Source organism: Schistocerca serialis, chromosome 7 (assembly GCF_023864345.2).
Source record: "Schistocerca serialis cubense isolate TAMUIC-IGC-003099 chromosome 7, iqSchSeri2.2, whole genome shotgun sequence".
Classification (NCBI taxonomy): domain Eukaryota; kingdom Metazoa; phylum Arthropoda; class Insecta; order Orthoptera; family Acrididae; genus Schistocerca; species Schistocerca serialis.
The window spans coordinates 335,541,683-335,562,403 of NC_064644.1; the positions used below are offsets into that span (position 1 = coordinate 335,541,683).

Sequence of the window (20,721 nt, forward strand, 5' to 3'; positions counted from 1 at the left end):
TCTACATGCTCCCCAAAATCCACAAACCTAACAATCCAGGATGCCCCATTGTGGCTGGTTACAGTGCCCCCACCGAAAAATCTTGGCCCTTGTTGATTAACATATCCAATCAGTTGGCCAAACTGTAACCTCCTACATGAAAGATACCAACCACTTCTTGCATCGGCTCTCCAACATCCCCACATGCTTACCTCCCGGATCCCTACTTGTCACTGTTAATGCACCCTCCCTATATATCAGTATCCCTCATGCCCATGGCCTTGGCGTGATTGCACACTATCTCTGCCAATGACCTGCAGGCCCACCACTCATTCCTTGTACACCTACATCCTAACCCATAACTACTTTACCTTTGAAGGGAAAGTATACAACTAAATTCACGGTACAACCATGGGCACCCGCATGACACCCTCCTGTGCCAACCTCTTCATGGGCCACATAGAGGAAACATTCCTAGCTTCCCTAAACCCCAAATTCTGGTCTGGTTCAGGTTTCTTGATGTCATCATTATAATCTGGACTCAAGACCATGATACCTTACCTTCATTCCTCCACAATCTCAACACCTTCTCTCCCATCCACTTCACCTGGCCCTCCTTCCCCATCTGCCAGCTTCCTAGATGTTGATCACCTCCTCTGATGGCTCCATCCACAACTCAGTCCACATCAAACCCACCAGTGACTAACAGTACCTGCACTTCGACAGCTGCCACCCCGTTCCACACCAAAAAATCCCTTTCATACAGCCTGGCCATTCATGGTAGGTGCACTTGCAGTGATGAGAACTCACCTCACGGAGGTCTTTGCAGACAGGGAGTAGCCTCCAGACCTAATTCACAATCAGATTTCCCATGCCATATCCTCACACACACCTGATCCTCACATCCCTCACAAGAACCAACTACAATGATGCTGTCATTATGTAATGAGTGAACCTTGTCCTTTGTCAGGGCTTTGATTATCCTTCATGATGCAATGAAATGAGGGTCATCATACCCAAGATACTTCCAAATTGGTGTTCTACTGTCCACCCAACCTTTACAACAACCTAGTCCATCCCTGTGCCACTCTGTCCCCAATCCCCTGCCACAGGGACCATACCCCTGTGGAAGACCTTGATGCAAGACTTGCCTAATCCACCCACCCACTCCAGTCCTGTCACAGGCTTATCCTACCTCATCAGAGGCTGGGCCACCTGTGAAAGCAGCCATGTTATATACCAGCTCTGCTACAACCATTGCACAGTGTTTTACATTGGTTTGACAACCAACCAGCTGTTAACTTGAATGAATGGTCACCACCAAACTGTTGCCAAAAAACAAGGACCACACAGTGTCACAACATGCAGCAGAATGCAAGATGTGAGATTTCAATTACTGTTTCATAGCCCCTGCCATCTGGATCTTCTCCACCACCACCAGCTTTTCTGAGATGAGCAGATGGGAGCTATCCTTGCAGCACATCCTTCACTCCCATAATCTTCCTAGCCTACACACAAGGTAACTCTCTAACCCCCACTCCCAAAGCCCTCACCTAATAGAGTGCATGCGTGCACACACTGTCCACTGCCCAAATACCCCCACCAAATTTGTGTCCCCACATCAGCTTCTTGTGTGCTGCTATCTCATGCCCTAGTCTATGAAATCATGTGCCCAGCTGTCGTCTACCTGCCCCCTTTGCCTGCACCCCTAGCTAGCCCACATATGGCTCCCCACTCTCCCACGGGCTGTTAGACACTTCCCACCTTATCCCAGTATACTCATCGTAGGCCAGTAAAGAGCTGGCAGTTGACTGAGAATGTAGGGAGACAGGTGTGTGTTTTTCCTACAGCTAGAAAAAGAAAGTGCATTCAGAAAGTTAGCAAAGCTCCATACCTTTTATGTGTGTGCCTATCGATGACACAGCACTTCTGCCTTTTGGGTGAGGCAGCTCCTTTATTCCTAAAAACATTTTGTACAGTGAATCTTACAGTTCCAATCAGATACCACCAGCAAATTACTCTTAACCCTTATGAACTGTGGGCTTGTACTGTGGCATGACCTGTGTTGGTCAGTTTAGTATACAGGATTCTTGCAAAGCACATAAGGAACATACTTGCAACAGCTGAACAACTTAAGATTTCAGAGCAATGTCAGTACTGGCCACTCCATAGTCTTTACTAGTAAGAAGATAAAGGACATCGTGACACACGCCATGAACTGCATTTAAAAAGTATTAGTTTTGAAATGCATCTCATGGTATACAACAAGATTTTTAGTAAGAAGATTTTGGCCTTTACTTAAAATATTTGTATAAACAGTTACAAATAATCTACTGGGCAGCAGTGGATGTTTTTCTCAATTTAGAAATCAGTGTGTTTTCGTAACAAAAATATTCATAGAATGATATTAATGGATAAGAATTTTTTTCTTGTCCACAAATATGCAGCACCCTTACAATTGTATGCGTCAGGACAACCTCACATACTTAAATCCTTTCTTACAGTGAGATTCATGAAAGCAGTTAATATTGCCTGCAGCAATGAATGGAGTTAGCATCCTATCATAACCTCGTGCATTTTCTGGTTGATATATTTTGTTTGGTGACTCTTTGCCAGATTCACTTAAGGTATCTTCACACCGAAAACCAACTCCAACAAACAAAAACATATAACTATTGTAAAATGTTGACAGCCGTTTCAAACTCTTGCAAACACATGTTCAGCGTTTTTATTTTTTGTTACAGAGAAGCAATGGAAATGGATTCTGACTGTGAAGATTTGCCATTTGTTATGGTGGAGATGATGCTTTTGCTCTTTCAGAGTACATGATGAAACCATTCGCATGATGGCAAGAGAAAGGCAACGAGGAAAGAATGTATAATTACTGAATATTTTGTTGCTAGAAGAATTGTGGATAATTTTTTTTAGAATACTGTTAGCAGTTTTTTGGTGTATCAGAAATAGTATGCACTTAAGTCCTGAAAAATCAACATTAGTGACTTCTGCAACTGTGTCTTTGCACAATTTTCTTAGAAGAAATAACGAAAGTGCCACAATTTACTCACCACATGGCAGTTTTGATGTGGAAGATCCAGAAACAGGCAGGGTTTCGGATGGCAGTTGGAGGATATATCCGCAAAATAAATGTCTTCAGAGAAAGGGAGGCAACGCAGGAAGAACCGCAAAGAATATAAAGATAAAGGATGAATTTGCAACCTAGTTTGTATCGGATGTTGGTAAAGTGAAATGGCAAGAGTAAATAAATACCGAGTGAAAAGACAAATCTAATTAAAAACTTCTGATCAAAACCCTTGTACCTGTAGTTATTAACAACGTAAGTCATTAATTTACAAACTACTTTGTAGCAGATTTTGACAAAATGGTATGAAAAGAGAAATAAATAAATTTTCAGCAAAAATACAGCTGTAACTGCAAAATTTCCGACTAAAAGTCTTACAGCTTCAGTTACGTTAGTGAATGACATTTTACTTAATATTGTAAATATTTTTCTCCCTGGCTTGTTCACGCCTTTCCAATACTTCATATTTTCATGAAATATGGAACGTAGATCTCAGTTGTCCCAGGCCCACTTTTAGTTTTGACCATTTTACAATGCTCACGGTTGTACTGGTTTTTCATATTTGTCCATTTCCTTTCACATTCCACTAACAGTACACCAATTCTATCCAAAACTTCTTTCAACAAATCTTTACTTTTATATCTGTCTTTATATGAAGAATCAGAAGGATCCTACAGGGGTTTCCTCATTTCAATTTCTAACAAAAACTGAATTTTTGGATCTGTTGACGACTCGTGAGTTGCCATTGTCGAAAGAAACACATCAGACGACGAAAGAAACAGAGCAGGTGAAGAAAGAAACACAGCAGACACAGCAAATGTGCATTCACAAGTCGCACAACTCTGCCTTGTTTTTGCTCACTGATCATAAACTACAAACTCGAGACAAAACTTTCCTCAACTGGTTGTTCAGACTCATGACTTCAAACAACTGTTGACAACAGTTGAAAGCTAAGTCAAACTTTGATTGAAAACAGTTGTTAACAAAGTTTGTTGGAGTTGGTTTTCAGTGTGGAGGTACCTTTACATCCTCTTCACCAAAATACAGTAAAATTGGTGCTTCTCCAGTCATCTGTAGGTAACCTACTGAAGTCTTCCAATTTGGATTCATCTGTAGTCTGATCCATGAATAATGGTGCTTCGCACAGGTTGAGACAAGAACAGGGAGTTCATTGTTTGCTGGCTCCAAGAAATTGTTGCAGTATGCACATACATGTGATTTGCCCTTTATGAAAGTGTGTGTCCTGCAAATTATGTCTCTCGCTTGCTTGTGTAGAATTTGTCGCCCACCACCACCATCAGCCATAACAGTGCATGACAAATGGAATAAAATTTCACTAAATAACTCATTATGATCATATTTAATGCTCGCACTGCATAGAATATTCACATCAGAATGCTCAGAACATTGCTGAACGTTCATTGGCTGTCAGAGAATGCGTGAAGTAGATACGCAGAATTAGCCTAAACTTGACTGCCATCATTTGTGCCTTCAACTATAACAACACTTGAATTTTCTCATCAATATGCACTAAAACTAAGGCATGTAACAAAAATTGTACAGTTAATAGTAATATGCCTTAGCCATTCCATAATCTGCTCCAAATCCTAACCTCAGACATTACCTAAAAGAGCATACTCCAGTGACATAGTCCCAACATGCACAACTGTGCATATTAATGTTACAGTCATCATAACTTTGAAACTATTTAAGATTGTTTGGTGGACTAATCTGTAATTGTTTCTGTAGACTTTTCTGATTTTGAAAGTTTTTTATCCAGACATCAAGTGCAACAAATAATGCACAGTTAGGACTTTTTTTTATGCAGAGACTTATGACCAGCCATATTGAAAATTGGCAAAATTTAAAGCACAGTATATCGCATCTGTAATAAGATATTGATATGCTCAGATCTGCATGCAAAGCAGTGATTCATGCACAATTGTTTCATTAGAACTCAATGACATAGTGCCATAATATAATGCTACAATGCAAATAAACTGCACCGACACAATTGTGCACAATTGTTCTGAAAGGGTTATAATTTCTTTTTAATCAGTAGAATGGCAGTTACAATACAAAACATTTCAGGGGAGTCCGACAGTGGGATCGGAGCCCACATCATCTTTTGGTATTAAAATATGAGTCACGTGAATATTAGTGTATTCTATAAGAAAATATTACTCCTAATTATAACAGAATACTTCTGGCTTCATTTATTATTTTTACAGACGTAACTGAACAATATTTAGATAGTACAAACCCTGATAATCTGGAGCTTGCTGTATTTGCTTTCTGTTGCGGAGTAAATATAGTAAAATTCAACTAAAAAAACATCAATTATTGATCTGTAATTGAAAGTCTGCTTTGAGAAGAAACTCATATCCCATCCATTAATGGGAGTAAAATCATCTACATTGTACACAGTGGAAGTGAGACACTTAGATGAAGTAGAAATACAGTTAAGAATTTTTTGGGTTACGTAGTATGTTTTCAGTGTGTGGTGATAATTTTTTGAAGGTACCACTTGAAGACATTCCATCAAGCCGCTACTATTCATTACATTCGATCAAGTCAGATGTTCCATACCAGCATTGTTCGTGCTCCAGCTCTCTTGCTATTTTCTAAGACAGATCCAATTGGGTGTGCTGAGTCAAATCTCAGAGTACGCGATACATGGGAATCTGTTGGCATGAGGGTAAGTTGATGAGCAGTCTGTACTAATGGTTTTAGTGCGATTGTTAATGTGTTGAACAGTATTTACTTTCTTGACTCTTTTTGTAGGTTTATACAAAATGCTGGGATGAATCACCTCATGTTGGACACTTCAGAGCACATCCACAAGAATACATGGCTGAAATATATGCATTTCTCGATAAACTAAATCTTGTGCAGAACCCAGAGAGACAAAAGGTTCAAATATAAAAGACATGGAAACACTGTAAATCAACGAAGTGCACAGTATTACAAGAACACTGAATGATGTGACTATTTGAGTGAAAAAAAAGAAAAGACTACAGTTTAGCTTTTATCATCACTTGATGTGAGGCTAATACTTACTGACAAAGTTTTAAAAACTTTCGTTTTTAATAATTTTGTGATATGATAAACATTTTTCAATAATAGTTTAAATGTTTCTTTAATTTATATCACTTATTCATATTTGTAATGTGAATAAATGTCAACTGTTTTGTTACCTTTATTTTGTTTAAAAAGAGTAAGTGTCATTCTGACTGTGTGTTATCAACCTGCTTTCACATACTAAATGCCATGATTTCCCAGTTGTGAACACACTGTGTATCTGCAGAAGGCAATGTTTTGTTGTGCTTGGATTTCCTCACAAATAGAAATGAACCTAGCCTTTAAACATTGTAAATCAAATGTTTTATTTATTAAATATGGTTAGATATGAATTCATCAAATCAGTTAATATAGAGGTAGTTATCAGTGATCGCAAGGCAGTGATAGCAACTATGATTACAGGTATTAGGAAGGAATGTTAAGACAGGCAGGAAGATATTTTTGCTTAGCAGGTGTGACAGGATTCAAACTGCACAGTATCTAAGTAGTCAATATTCAGTGCTGATGATGAAGATATGGAAAAAATTGAAAAGCATCATTTAGTATGCCATAGACAAATATGTTCTAAGCAAGGTTTTAAGGGCTGGGAAAGACACACCATGGTTTAATATCCATGTCAAAAAACTGCCCTGTAAACGAAGAGAGCATCACAAATTCGGGAGAAGTCAAAACCTAGCTGACAAACAAAAACTGAAGAAAGCAAAGCTGAGTATAAAGAGAGTAAGAAGACAGTGTTCAATGAATTACAAAGTAAAATTTGCCAACTAGTCTGACTAAAAACCCATGAGGTTTTTGTCTGAGGTACAACCAATAAGCAGTTCAAAATCCCCTATTCATTCACTCGGTGACCATACAGACATCGAAATGGAAGGTAATAGAGAAAGGTGGAAATCCTGAATTTGTTCTTCCAAAACTGATTCACCATGGAATGTCGTAATACAGGCCCTCTTTTCAGTCATCATATGACTGTCAAAATGGCAGATATTGAGACATCTGATCATGGAATAAAAAAGCAACTACAATCACTTAGTCGAAAGGCATCAGGACCAGATGAGATAACTGTAAGATTCTAGAGACATTATGTAAAAGAACTTGCTCCCCATCTAGTTCACTGGAGAAAGGAAGGGTATGTAATAACCGAAAAAAAGCATAGGTCATTCCAATTTTGAAGAAGGGTCATAGGACAGATGCACATAATTATAGGCCTAAATCATTGATGTTGATCTGGTGTGGAATTATGGAACATGTTTTATGATCAAGGATTATGTTTTTGGGAAACAAAAATCTCAACTATAAAAAGGAACATGGATTCTACAGACAGAGATCTGGCGAAACTTGGCTCATTCTGTTCCTTCACGAGATCCACACCAATGAAGATAAAGATGCTTAGGTTGATTCTGTGTTCCTTGACCTCAGGAAGGCATTTGACACCATCAAGCACTTCCAGTTAGTGAAAAAAATATGAGCTTACCGAGCATCAGTCCAGATTTGTGACTGGATTCAAGACTTTCTTGCAGGTAGAACTGAACATGTCATTCTTAAAGGAACAAAACTGACAGATGTAAAGGTAATTTCCAGATGACTGCAAGGAAGTTTGATAGAACAGTTACTGTTAACATTGTATGTAAATGATGTGAAAGGAAGTGTCAGAAGCTCTTTAAGACTGTTTGCAGGTGATGGTGGTGTGAATACAACAGTACCTGCTCATCCTTGAAAGAAGTGACTTACAATGTACCTGTTCAACTGAGTTTTGAGTGGTGTTGATCAATCTTGGATCCTTACTGAGTAGGACACATGGAAGGGAGGGGAGGGGGGGGGGGAGGGAGGGAGGGAGGGAGGGAGAGGGAGAGAGAGAGAGGCAGAGAGAGAGAAAGAGAGGGGATCCAATGAAGAGCAGCGCATTTTATCATGAGATCGTCTAGTTGGCATGAGAGCATTACACAGGTTCTCAACAAATAGTTCCAAGGCAGACATTACAAGAGGTGTTGTACATCATGGAGAGGTTTACTATTGAAATTTCGAGAAAGTTTGGGGCGTCTCAAAAGGTACATTACAACTTCAGTATGTTACAGCGTTCAAGCTAATTAAAATATTCAGCCATGTCTGTCTCACTTATGTGACAGACAAACAAAGTTTTGTTGGTGTGTGTTCCAGGTTCTCATGAGTGAAGCACAACAGTTCAAGAAGAGGCTCAATGTGCGGAGTGGTTTACTCAGACCAAATTGGCACCTACTATCGTGGGTGTTGATATGCCGGTGGTACAGGAATTTTGTGCAGACAGGAAGCATTGATGAGAAGGATCATACAGGATGACCTGGAACAAGTGAAGTTGACACAGAATTGATATAGGTGGCTTTGAATGTTCACTGCAGAGTTCTGTTCAGAGGGTGTTGCAGGAGCTGCGAACCCCAAGGGCGACCACGCAACAGGTCTTTGAGAAATGTTTGAAGGTGTATCAATACAGATTGCAACTGTGCACCAAAAAAGCCACAACATATGCAATTCTCCACTGTTTAGAGGAGGAGGATGGCAATTTTCTAAACAACCTAGCATTTTCTGACAAAGCAACATTCCAAGCGTGGGGTAAGGTAAACGAATGGAATGTTCGCATTTGGGCACAACCTATCTGTATACTGTGATGGAACTGGTATGTAGCAGCCTGAAAGTGAACATCGGGTGCTGTTTGATGGTTGATCACATTGTAGGGCCATTTTTTTCTAAAAAAAAAAAATGAAGTTAATTGTACTTTGATACACTGGAGCTGTTTGCATTACCACAAATATGACAAGACAGCCTAACACTCACCTGTGAACCACATCAAATGATTTAAAAAATCATTGCCACAGTTGAATACAGACTAGATGTTGTGTGTGCCACTGAAGGCACACCATTGAAGTTCATTGAACGGCATAAAAATTTTGTGAAATAGTGTCACATAAGTCATGCATGGTGTGAATATTTTAATTAGTTTGGCTGTTATAAAACTTTAAAGTTGTACCATACCTTTTGAGACTCCCTGAACTTTCCAGGAAGAGTCAAACAATATTACTACTTCCGTCTACATACATTTCACAAGATGACCACAACTAGAAAACTCAAGAAATCAGAGGCAATACCTAGGCTTACTGACAATCATTCTTCCCTTGTGCTTTTGGTTTGTGGAACAGAAAAAGAAGCCAGGGGATGGGGGGGGGGGGGAGGGGCAGGGAGGGGGGGGGGGGGGGGGGGAGGAATCAGTTAGTGGTACCAGAAGTACCCTCTACCATATACCATCAGGTGGCTTGTGGAGTATTGCTATAGTGGTACAGGTGGATGATGGGAGGACAGAGTTGAAATTCATTCTTTTGGCATACATTTTAACAGGGACTGTTGATTATAATTAATATAATTGCTGCAAGAGGAAATCATAATCATTCAATAGTAACACGACGTTGGCACATTAAAATTGTGTAGTTCACTCCCTTCCATATTGGCTAACGGAATACTTCCCACACAGCCAACACCAACCAATAATAATAAAGGTAGGAACACAGATTCCTCTAATCACATCTATTCCTTGCCCAAGGTGGAATCCAGAAAAGGCCAAATAGGCCATGCTCCCTACAGAACTAGGCAAATGCTTAGGTTGGATACTCTTACTAGCAGAAACTACAAAAGATTTGCAGGCACCATAATTGTGACTGTGAAAAAGTGTAAACCATAGGCTACAGATAGTAATACTTTCCTGGTTGGTCCCAAAACGGTTGAGGAGTCATATCAATTCAAAAATGGCAAAAAAGCAATAGCAGATGAACTATTACAGTCTAGTTGGAGCAAGATGGCAAAAGTGGATGAAAACAATGGAACGCTTGAATTTCTACGCATTGAACAGACTAGCATGGAAATTCTTAGGAAAACTAGGAAGCAGAATACCCTCACAAAGGAATAAGGCAGTCAATCCAAATAACGCTGCTTCACATCTAGTAACAACATCAAGGGCGAAAGACAAAGTGAATACAATCAAGGTAAAACTAGAGCTCAAAATCCTAAAAGTCAGAGCTGCTGCTGCTGCATCTTCAGTCCGAGGACAGGTTTGATGCAACTGTCAATCGATTAATACTGATATTGTTATGTTATGAAAATATAAAAAGGTGGAAAAGTTGTTTTTGTAATTGTAAGTAAGTGCGCAACTTACAATTAAACATGTTTCCACAAGACTAAAGGATTTTGATAGGTCAACTGGCTTGATGCGCACCACAGCAGGGAGAAGAACAATGCAGTGAGGGTTTGAAGTGTGTGGATGTGTAGTAAGTGGCTGCAGATGTGAAAATTAATACTATGGTGAATTTTGCACTGAAACCATTTTAAAGTGGTGTGGTGTTTATTTGCATGCTATTAAGTCATCTCTGAAATTGTGAAGTCGCAGATGCAATTTTTTCGGACGGACTTAAGATGTGAAATTTCGTCATCCATGGCTGCCGATGGAACAATGGTTCTGGAAAGTGTCATGTTGGTTGACATTTGAATATTTTGTCAGAGAGGTGAAGGAGCTGTGTAAGATTGTTCGCCACTACTTTTTTGATAATACAGCTACCACAAGGCAAGACATTTGTATTATTTAGGAGATGTAGAACTATAAGTAGTACCAGTCATAATAGTTCAAGTGCTAGGGTTTGAACATTATATTTCATAAGTTTGCAAGCTTTCGGAGCTAGTGGCTCCTTCTTCTGGCAGAACAGTTGAAGGGGAAAGAAGAGGGGTGAAGGAAAAGGACTGTTGAGGTTTACGAAAAGGGGCAGAGTTCGGAAAAGTCACCCAGAACCCCAGGTCAGGGGAGACTCAGCAGTGGGGATGAGAAGGAAAATCTTCCGTTCTCATCCTATCCAGTAATGGTTCCATTTTGAAGGACAGTATGCAAAGGCTCTAACTTCCATTGCAGAACACGTCGATGTCACTAGTTTAAGATAAATTCAAGTAACAGTCCTAATTCCTGTGTCATATATTGCAAATAACAACTTGTGGTAAAATTATGACCTTAAAAATCATATCGATGTAATCTGAAACTTTGCAATTTCAAAGTATGATGATGATCATTATCATTAAATTAAACAGAACTGAATCTAAAGTCCGTGAATTGGTCGCTTCCATTTGCTGACAAAAATTTTGGTGAATGAAAGTCGATAATCTAATAAACAAATTTTCAGTTATTGCTAAAGTGCAAATTTTAAAGACCACTACCTAAACGTGCATCAGAAACAATACTACTACTTGCTTCCATCACAAATTTTTAATTACAAATGATATTAACAAAATTAACTATAGATTCACAGTAAATTTTAGAAATAATAAAAGAGCTCATTTAGATCTTGATGATCGTAAAACATAGTTATAATATTTATTTCAGAAAGTTAAATAAGGTGAGTGACAAATGTCTCCCTTCCTGTGCCTGCAAAGAATGCCTGTTCAACATGCTGATATAATCAGTGTCAAAACGATGTCAAAGGTAGGCAGTGTTGCATTTAGGACTGTGCATTTGTGATAATGGGTGAAATATACAATGGGCCGCCACCAGTTGCTTTGGAATCAGTAGTTGATTGTTTTTTTGCATAACAACAATCCAGTCAGGGTGCACAGAGTTCAAATTAGATAAACAGTGATGTTAATATAGTTATCTGGCAGTGTAATAACAATGGAAATACTTCTTTTGAGTGTTAGATTAAAGCTTTTAGATTTGATGGAAATGCAAAAGTTACAATGTGGTTCATAGCACAATGTGCACCACACGGCTGGTGTAACGTCTGTTTTTGCATGTAGCGATTGAAGATGCAGATAGTGCCTTCCACAACTCGGTATAAAAGTTTCAGCTGTACTTGGTGTATTTGAACGGTATTAATATGTAAAACAGACCAATTAGTCATAAAGTATCAGCATTTTTTGTAATTGAAAAGTAAGGAACTTGATGAGGTTGAACACAATTTGTCGTCTGATAAAAGTACAAGTTAAAATATTGTAGAATCGTGAGGGTATGATCACAAGCTCTCCTTGCTGTTATATCCTGTGCAAGCCTCTTCATCTTCGAACAGCTACTGCGATCTACACTCTTTGAAACCTACTGTATATGTCTCTCTTGTCTTCCTCTACTATTCTCCCCCCCCCCCCCCCCTCACACACACACACACACACACACACACACACACACACACACACACACTCTCTCTCTCTCTCTCTCTCTCTCTCTACATCTACATCTACATTGATACTCCGCAAGCCACCCAACGGTGTGTGGCGGAGGGCACTTTACGTGCCACTGTCATTACCTCCCTTTCCTGTTCCAGTCGCGTATGGTTCGCGGGAAGAACGACTGTCTGAAAGCTTCCGTGCGCGCTCTAATCTCTCTAATTTTACATTCGTGATCTCCTCGGGAGGTATAAGTAGGGGGAAGCAATATATTCGATACCTCATCCAGAAACGCACCCTCTCGAAACCTGGCGAGCAAGCTACACCGCGATGCAGAGCGCCTCTCTTGCAGAGTCTGCCACTTGAGTTTATTAAACATCTCCGTAACGCTATCACGGTTACCAAATAACCCGGTGATGAAACGCGCCGCTCTTCTTTGGATCTTCTCTATCTCCTCCGTCAACCCGACCTGGTACGGATCCCACACTGATGAGCAATACTCAAGTATAGGTCGAACGAGTGTTTTGTAAGCCACCTCCTTTGTTGATGGACTACATTTTCTAAGCACTCTCCCAATGAATCTCAACCTGGTACCCGCCTTACCAACAATTAATTTTATATGATCATTCCACTTCAAATCGTTCCGCACGCATACTCCCAGATATTTTACAGACGTAACTGCTACCAGTGTTTGTTCCGCTATCATATAATCATACAATAAAGGATCCTTCTTTCTATGTATTCGCAATACATTACATTTGTCTATGTTAAGGGTCAGTTGCCACTCCCTGCACCAAGTGCCTATCCGCTGCAGATCTTCCTGCATTTCGCTACAATTTTCTAATGCTGCAACTTCTCTGTATACTACAGCATCATCCGCGAAAAGCCGCATGGAACTTCCGACACTATCTACTAAGTCATTTATATATATTGTGAAAAGCAATGGTCCCATAACACTCCCCTGTGGCACGCCAGAGGTTACTTTAACGTCTGTAGACGTCTCTCCATTGATAACAACATGCTGTGTTCTGTTTGCTAAAAACTCTTCAATCCAGCCACACAGCTGGTCTGATATTCTGTAGGCTCTTACTTTATCAGGCGACAGTGCGGAACTGTATCGAACACCTTCCGGAAGTCAAGAAAAATAGCATCTACCTGGGAGCCTGTATCTAATATTTTCTGGGTCTCATGAACAAATAAGGCGAGTTGGGTCTCACACGATCGCTGTTTTCGGAATCCATGTTGATTCCTACATAGTAGATTCTGGGTTTCCAGAAATCACATGATACGCGAGCAAAAAACATGTTCTAAAATTCTACAAGAGATCGATGTAAGAGATATAGGTATATAGTTTTGCGCATCTGCTCGACGACCCTTCTTGAAGACTGGGACTATCTGTGCTCTTTTCCAATCATTTGGAACCCTCCGTCCTCTCTCTCTCTCTCTCTCCCTCCCTCCCTCCCTCCCACCCCTCTAATGCTCAACCAATAATGCTCTAATGCCTCAGAATGCGTCCTTATCAGCTGATCCCTTCTTTCAGTCAAGTTATGCCACAAATTTCTTTACTCCCCAGTTCTATTCAATAGTTCCTGATCAGTTAACACGATCTACCCATCTAAACCTCGGTAGCACCACATTTCAAAAGCTTTTATTCTCTTCTTGTCTGAACTGCTTACCGTTCCTATAATCCAAAAGAATATCGTCAGATAAGAATTTCTTAAACTTAAATTTGTGCTCAATGTTAACACATTTTTCTCTTCTTCTGAAACACTTTCCTTGCTATTGCCAGTCTACATTTTATATCCTCTAAGTCGGCCATCATCAGTCATTTTACTGCCCAAATAGAAAAACTCATTTACTGCTTTAAGTGTCTTGTTTCCTAATTTAATCTCCCCAGCATCATCTGATTTAATTCAACTGCATTCCATTACTCTTGTTTTGCTTTTTTTGATGTTCATCTTATTTTTCATCTTTCAAGAAACTGTCCACTCCATTCAACTGCTCTTCCAAATCCTTTGCTCTTTCTAACAGAATTAACATTGGCAGACCTTAAAGTGTTTATTTCTTCTCCCTTAACTTAAACTCCTTTTCCAAATTTTTCTTTGGTTTCCTTTACTGCTTGCTCAATTTATGCCTTCTCAACCACTGCTTGCCTTTCAGGTCCTCCAACTATTATAACTGCTGTCTGGTTTCTGTACCGATTGTAAATAGCCTTTTACTCTCTGTATTTTACCCCTACTACCTTCAGAATTCCAGTAAACATTGTTAAATACTTTTCTGTGTCTACAAATGCTATAAATGTAGATTTGCTTTTCTTTAACCTAGCTTCTAAAATAAGTCTTAAGTTCCGTATTGCCTCTCATGTTCCTACATTTCTTCAGAATCAAAACTGATTTTCCCCAAGCCTCTACCAAGTTTTCCACTCTTCTATAAATGATTCACATCACACTTGGCAACCATCATTTTTTAAACCAAGATGTATCTCATACATCTTGTGCACCAGGTAAATTAGTTTTGTCATGGCTGGCTCTCCCAAGGATGTCAGTAGTTCTGAGGGAATTATGTCTACTTGTTACAACTTAGGTAGCTCACTGCTCTGCCAAATTCTTCTCGCAATATCATATACCCCATCTCATCTTCATCTACGTTTCCTATAATATTGCCTTTTAAGAGTTCAATGGCCCTGTAAAGCTTGTCTATAAACTCCTTCAACCTTTCAGCCTTAACCTTGTAGCCCAGCTCTTGCTTTCTATCTGAACTCTTCATATTCATACAGCTGGTTCTTTTATCTCCAAAGGTCTCCTTAATTTTCGTACAGACAAACTCTGTCTTTCCGCTAATATAAACTTGCATTTGTGCTTTAGCCATTCGTGCTTAGCTGTTTTGTATTTTCCGTCAATCTCATGTTCTAGACAACTGTATTCTATACTCCTGCTTCACATGCTGTATTTTTATATTTTCTCCTTTCATCAATTAAATCCAAAATCTCCTGTGATATCAAAGCATTTCTAGAACACCTTATCTTTTTACCTATTTGGTCCTCTGCTGCCTTCACAATTTCATCTCTCAAAGATACCCATTCATCTTACACTATATTCCTTTCCCCTGCTTTTGACAATTATTACCTCATACTTCCTTTGCAACTCTCAAAAGTCCCTGGTTCTTTCAACTTATCCATGTCCCAGCTCCTAATTTCCTACCTCTCTGAAATTCAGTTTTATTCTACTGTTCATAACCAATAAATCACAGTCAGAGTCCTACTCTGCCCCAGGAAATGCCTTGCAATTTAAAATCTGGTTCTGAAATCTCGCATACAAATATGTAATCAATCTGAAACCTTTCATTATCTTTCACATATACATTTTTGAATTACCTAGAAGGACTGCTACCAGTCGTTTTGACTATTGAAGTTTTGTTTTCACTTTTACTTCTTAAGTTACTTCAGTACAGTGTCTTTATAGGTAAATAGTGTGTTATACTTAAAAATTTCTACAGAAAGTATATTTAATTAAAAAGATAAAAGTATAGAATTCATTGTAAACACAAAATCATTTAAACTGAACTCACAAATACAAATATACATTTAATTGTACATTAACATGTTCTATCTGTATGACTTGTACTCAGTCAAAGCTCCAAACTTGTACTCAGTCAAAGCCCCAGACATGTCATAAACATATATTTAGCATGAAAAATAAAGAAAATTGGACAAATTGCTGTAGCAATAATGAGAAAATAACCTTTTTTTCTCTCTGGCATCTTTTCAATCAAAGCCACAATATTTACCAAAATACTTTGCACACATGTACTGAGCACTTGCAGCACATGGATCACAGATGAATTTCTTTCACTAAACACATACATTTCTAGATTTTTTTTCTTTTCACTTTTGCATTCTCCTACCTGGCAGGTCTTTCCATATGTGTACCTTACGTATTTCAGTGGTTGCAGTGAGTGTATGAACAGGTCCTTTCCTTAATAGTACATACAAAGAGGAGAGTTCTGCTAATTTGAAAAGAAAGATTCACTGGCTAACTTTTTCTTCTGTTGTCTCTCTGTAAAGCATCCATGCGTTGATTCCAGCAAGGTCTAGGGCATTGAAAAACATGTTCATAGGCCATCTGTGACAGTGTACAGCCGAGACACATCTGGTCCAGAATATCAGCTCGAAATTTAATGGAATTGTAGAAGCTCAAAGTTTCAGTGAGCTGCTTCTGTGTTTGTGTGTCCACTGCAACTGACGGATGCATTGTGCTCAACAGAACAACATTTTTCTTGGTCTTCCCCTGAGACGAAGTAATTGTTGTCACCAGATTTGTATAAAATAATATCAAACAAAGATCTGGCTGTTGACTTAGCTGATGGAGAAACTTTTCTTCTGGTTTGCTTGTGATATCCACCAAAGATGTGTTCTCCTGCTTCAGTGGCTCTGCAAGATGTTTGGCTTTGAAGAAATTGTCATGTTACATTTCTTCCTTTTGAAGTGTAAGGTTACATGAGATGAGTAACAACATGCTCTGCAACAGGTGTGGTAGTGGGTCTTTCACTTTGTTTACCCAAGTAAGGAAGTCCATTCACCATATATTTTTCCTACTGGCATCTGCTGCAAGCAAGAACTTCAGATCATATCTGTCTGGTATCTTACTCATGTATTGTTTATAGCGGCACTGAGCTTTTTATGGGTAGAGCTGCTCATCTATGGTTATAAATGCACCTTGTTTATAGTTCTGGATACAGTTAACTACAAATGAATTCCGGACTGGGGTAGCTGCTGCGAAGCCATCGTTCTTGAGTCTTTCGGCACTAGTGTGCATGTTATCAAATCTTAAAAATTGCATGACTTCTATGAACTTATTTCATCCCATAGTGTGAGAAAAAAATGCCGACCCCCCCCCCCCCCACCCACACACACACTTGAGACCACAGAGGTTTCAGGGGAAAATTCATTCCAGTAAAGTCTTTTTTTTTCCTATCCACACTCACGAGGCACTCAAACAACTGCTTGTGACTATAAATTTCTTAGCGCTACATTTTGGCCCAGGAGTTTCTACTAACACATTGTGATGCTCCAATCTTCTAGGTGCATTCTGTGGAGCAATTCAAGCCCACACTGTTCTGTCAGCTGTTGTCTCTGCACTTCCAACTTTTGGATGTTGAGATGGATGCGATTTTTCTTCTGTTGATTATTTGTATGTTTCCAGGTCCCGAGTTCGAGTCTCGGTCGGGCACACAGTTTTAATCTGCCAGGAAGTTTCATATTTGTATGTTGTTGTACAAGCTCGGAAAATTCATCATCCAACTCTGATGATTCTCTTTGTTGTGTTTTGTGAGGCTGATATTCCATGTCATCTCTATACTCTTTGTCATCTTCTTCTAGTAAACTGTTCACGTAATTCAGTAATTCTTCATCTGAACAGAAACACTGGCATGCTGTAATAATGACGAGGAGCGCTAAAGAGAGAGAGAGAGAACAAAATAACAATGAAGTAAAATAAGCTAAGTGGATGAAAAAGTCTATTGTTGCACGTTTACAGACATGAAACATAAAAAAATATCTCACCAATGAGAAAGACTGGCTGTGGTCCTCTAAGGTAAAAAATGTTTTTCAGTTTTTGTAATAGGTGTTTCTCTTTTACAGAAATACCACCAAGATACATTAAAAGTCATAAGAAGTTAGGTCCATAAATTAAAGTGTGCGCTTTTTATTAAACATTAAACAGTGCTCACCGGTCAGATTGACTGGTATGGTCCTTCTAGAGTTAAATTATATTCAGGGCTTAATTTCGGATTTCGGCCGGAACGCGTTCCGGCATCTCCCAGAGGACCCCCCCCCCCCACACACCCTGTTTTTTAAAAAATGAGACCCCCACCCCCTGTTAAAAAAAAAAGGGTCATCAATGTGATGTGACAGGCAGGAGGTATTGTGTATGTGTGTGTACGCACGTACAGTACGCTCAAGATAAGGTGAGTATCATTCCAAAGTCGTGATCAGTACATATCACCTTTTGTTTACGACTGGCAACAATCTCAGCGATGAAGTAGCAAGGCAAAGTCTCATGTTATCTGTGTCAATAGGAAATAAATAATGTAAGCCGTGTTTGAATGTGAACGTCTGTATAATATGCTTTCACGAAATCATTTTATTCCGTGTTGTAATTTATGTCATAGCTACTAATCAAATGTGATGGAGCACGCATGACTAAAAGTTGGCAGCCTTTTGAGCCGATACGTCCCTTTGTCCACCGCACTCTTGACCTTTCAATCTTTATCTGTCCGCACTCTTGTTAGAACATGGTTGATGCTATACAGTAGAGGGGAGCTCCCACGGGGGGCAAATTTGAACTCCCAATGCAGAACGGAGGTGTATATGTTATAACAAGTTTCTCTCTGTGGCTGGCAGGGTGGAGGAGTGGTAGAAGGTGGTGTGTTCCAGCACCTAAAAGTTTAGAAATTAGGTGCTGATTATGTTCCATGGAAAGCTTTACCAAGTGGATTTTCTCTTTCATTCCTTTTCTCCAGTCCATATCCTCCAACTATTTTACCTTCTCTTTCTTACCTGTTACTAATCTTTCTGATGAACAGTCACCTTTAGAAATTGTTCTGGTGGTCCAAATACTCCTTCCCATCGCCACGTATGAACTTGCCTTTCTTCTGGACTTAGATCCTTGCTGAGTGACACTGACACCGAAATGTTAGATCATGATGTCTACTTCAACCTACTAAATAATCTTTGAACTCTTATTTGCACTTCTTTGTATTTTCAGTCTCACAGTGACAGATCCCAGTAATGAGGACTCAAATTAGTCATCAATCTTCTAACAGGTTTGATGTGGCCCACCATGAATTCCTCTCCTGTGCCAACCTCTTCATCTCAGAGTATCATTTGTAAGTTGTCCTCAATTATTTGCTGGATGTATTCCAAACACTGTCTTCCTCTACAGTTTCTGCGCTCTACAGCTCCATCTAGTACCATGGAGGACATCCCCTGATGTCCTATCATCCTGTCCCATTTCCTTGTCAGTGTTTTCCGCATATTCCTTTCCTCTCTGATTCTGTGCAGAACCTCATCATTCCTTTCCTTATCAGCCCACCTAATTTTCAACATTCATCTGTAGCCCCACACCTCAAATGCTTTGATTCTCTTCTGTTCCGATTTTCCCACAGTCCATGTGTTGCTACCATACAATGCTGTGCTCCAAACTAACACTTACTGATACACAACATCTGGTCCTTAAACTTTATATCAAAGTTCTCTTTAACATAAAAGTAATTCATTTGCTTTTGGGTCCCCATCAACATCGTCAGCAGCCCTCTTACTCTGAGCCCTCCATGACCCTGCCAACTTGGAGTGTTAAAGCATACTTATAGCCTCGTACAACATGTGAGTGCCACACATCACATGACTGCTCGCCACAGCCCTTGTTGTTACAGCCTACATACCTTCTGTACAAACACAAACCTGTGCGCACAGTGTCTGCTCCTTCCTTATTCACTTCTTAATAAATATCCAGTATCATAATCATCTTTAGTTGGCACCTACGCATTATTTAACAAATATCCACTATTGCGACCATCTTCAGCTGGTTCAAATATCAATAATGGACCAAGGTATTTGATGAAGTCCTGCAACCAAACTTCACCAATTCTCATTATATGCAACTCCAACATATAAATTTTCCTTCTTAAATTTTTAACTGCTACATCTGCGAGTAGCCAGATATCAGCACGTGCACCAGAACTCGAGAGAGAAATCGGTGAAGTGGCAAGGCGGAAGAGCCACCTATGAATGTGAACAGGACACTAACAAGTGGTAGTCAATCTAAACAGGACTGTCTGATGGCAGACAAGAGACAGACTAGGACAAATCCAAAGTAAGCTATGCAGCAACCTTTGGCACAGTGATGTCAACAAGACAAGAACAGAGAGACAATCCAAAATATGACCAGAAAGAAAAACCAAGTGCCAAGTGAGGCTGTTACTAATAGTCTGTAGTATAGTGATTACAACAACCAACATCAGAGCTGAGTACAGAACTGACTGACCATTTGCTGGGAGACAGTATTTCTACCAGCCACGAAAACTCTATTCGCCAGCATATTCATGTGGTTGGATGGGTGGTGCACTCGCTATGTGAGTGCAGTGCTGTGGCAATACCAAGCTCTCTAATGACCATCTAGGTCCATTTCTTTCAACAGGCAGCAACTTTCTCTGAGCCTGATACCATGCCCCTCCCCCCTGAAACAGGCACGTTTGGGGAGAAATGCCCCAGATGGTGCTGAGGACGACTGGAATGGAGGTAGAGCGAAGGCTGCAGGAAGGGAGGGTGTTCTGCAGCACCCACTGGGACACCGCTGGCGATGGGTGTGTGAGGAAGTTCTGCCAATCCATATGGGTGCAGAAGGCATTACTGGTGCAACAGTGGAAAA

General features: G+C 39.7%; 1 protein-coding gene across 4 annotated transcripts in view; it reads left to right on the top strand.

The window, feature by feature from the left end:
• Positions 1-6,471, top strand: part of LOC126412576 (uncharacterized) — a 208,840-nt gene extending 202,369 nt beyond the window's left edge. For all 4 annotated transcript variants that reach the window (XM_050082226.1, XM_050082223.1, XM_050082227.1 and 1 more), the window contains 2 exons: positions 5,579-5,756; positions 5,843-6,471. In XM_050082226.1, the coding sequence (XP_049938183.1) occupies positions 5,579-5,756; positions 5,843-5,983 (319 nt within the window). In that variant the 3' untranslated portion in view covers positions 5,984-6,471. The remainder of the gene's footprint in view (positions 1-5,578; positions 5,757-5,842) is intronic.
• The last annotated feature ends 14,250 nt before the right edge of the window (positions 6,472-20,721 follow it).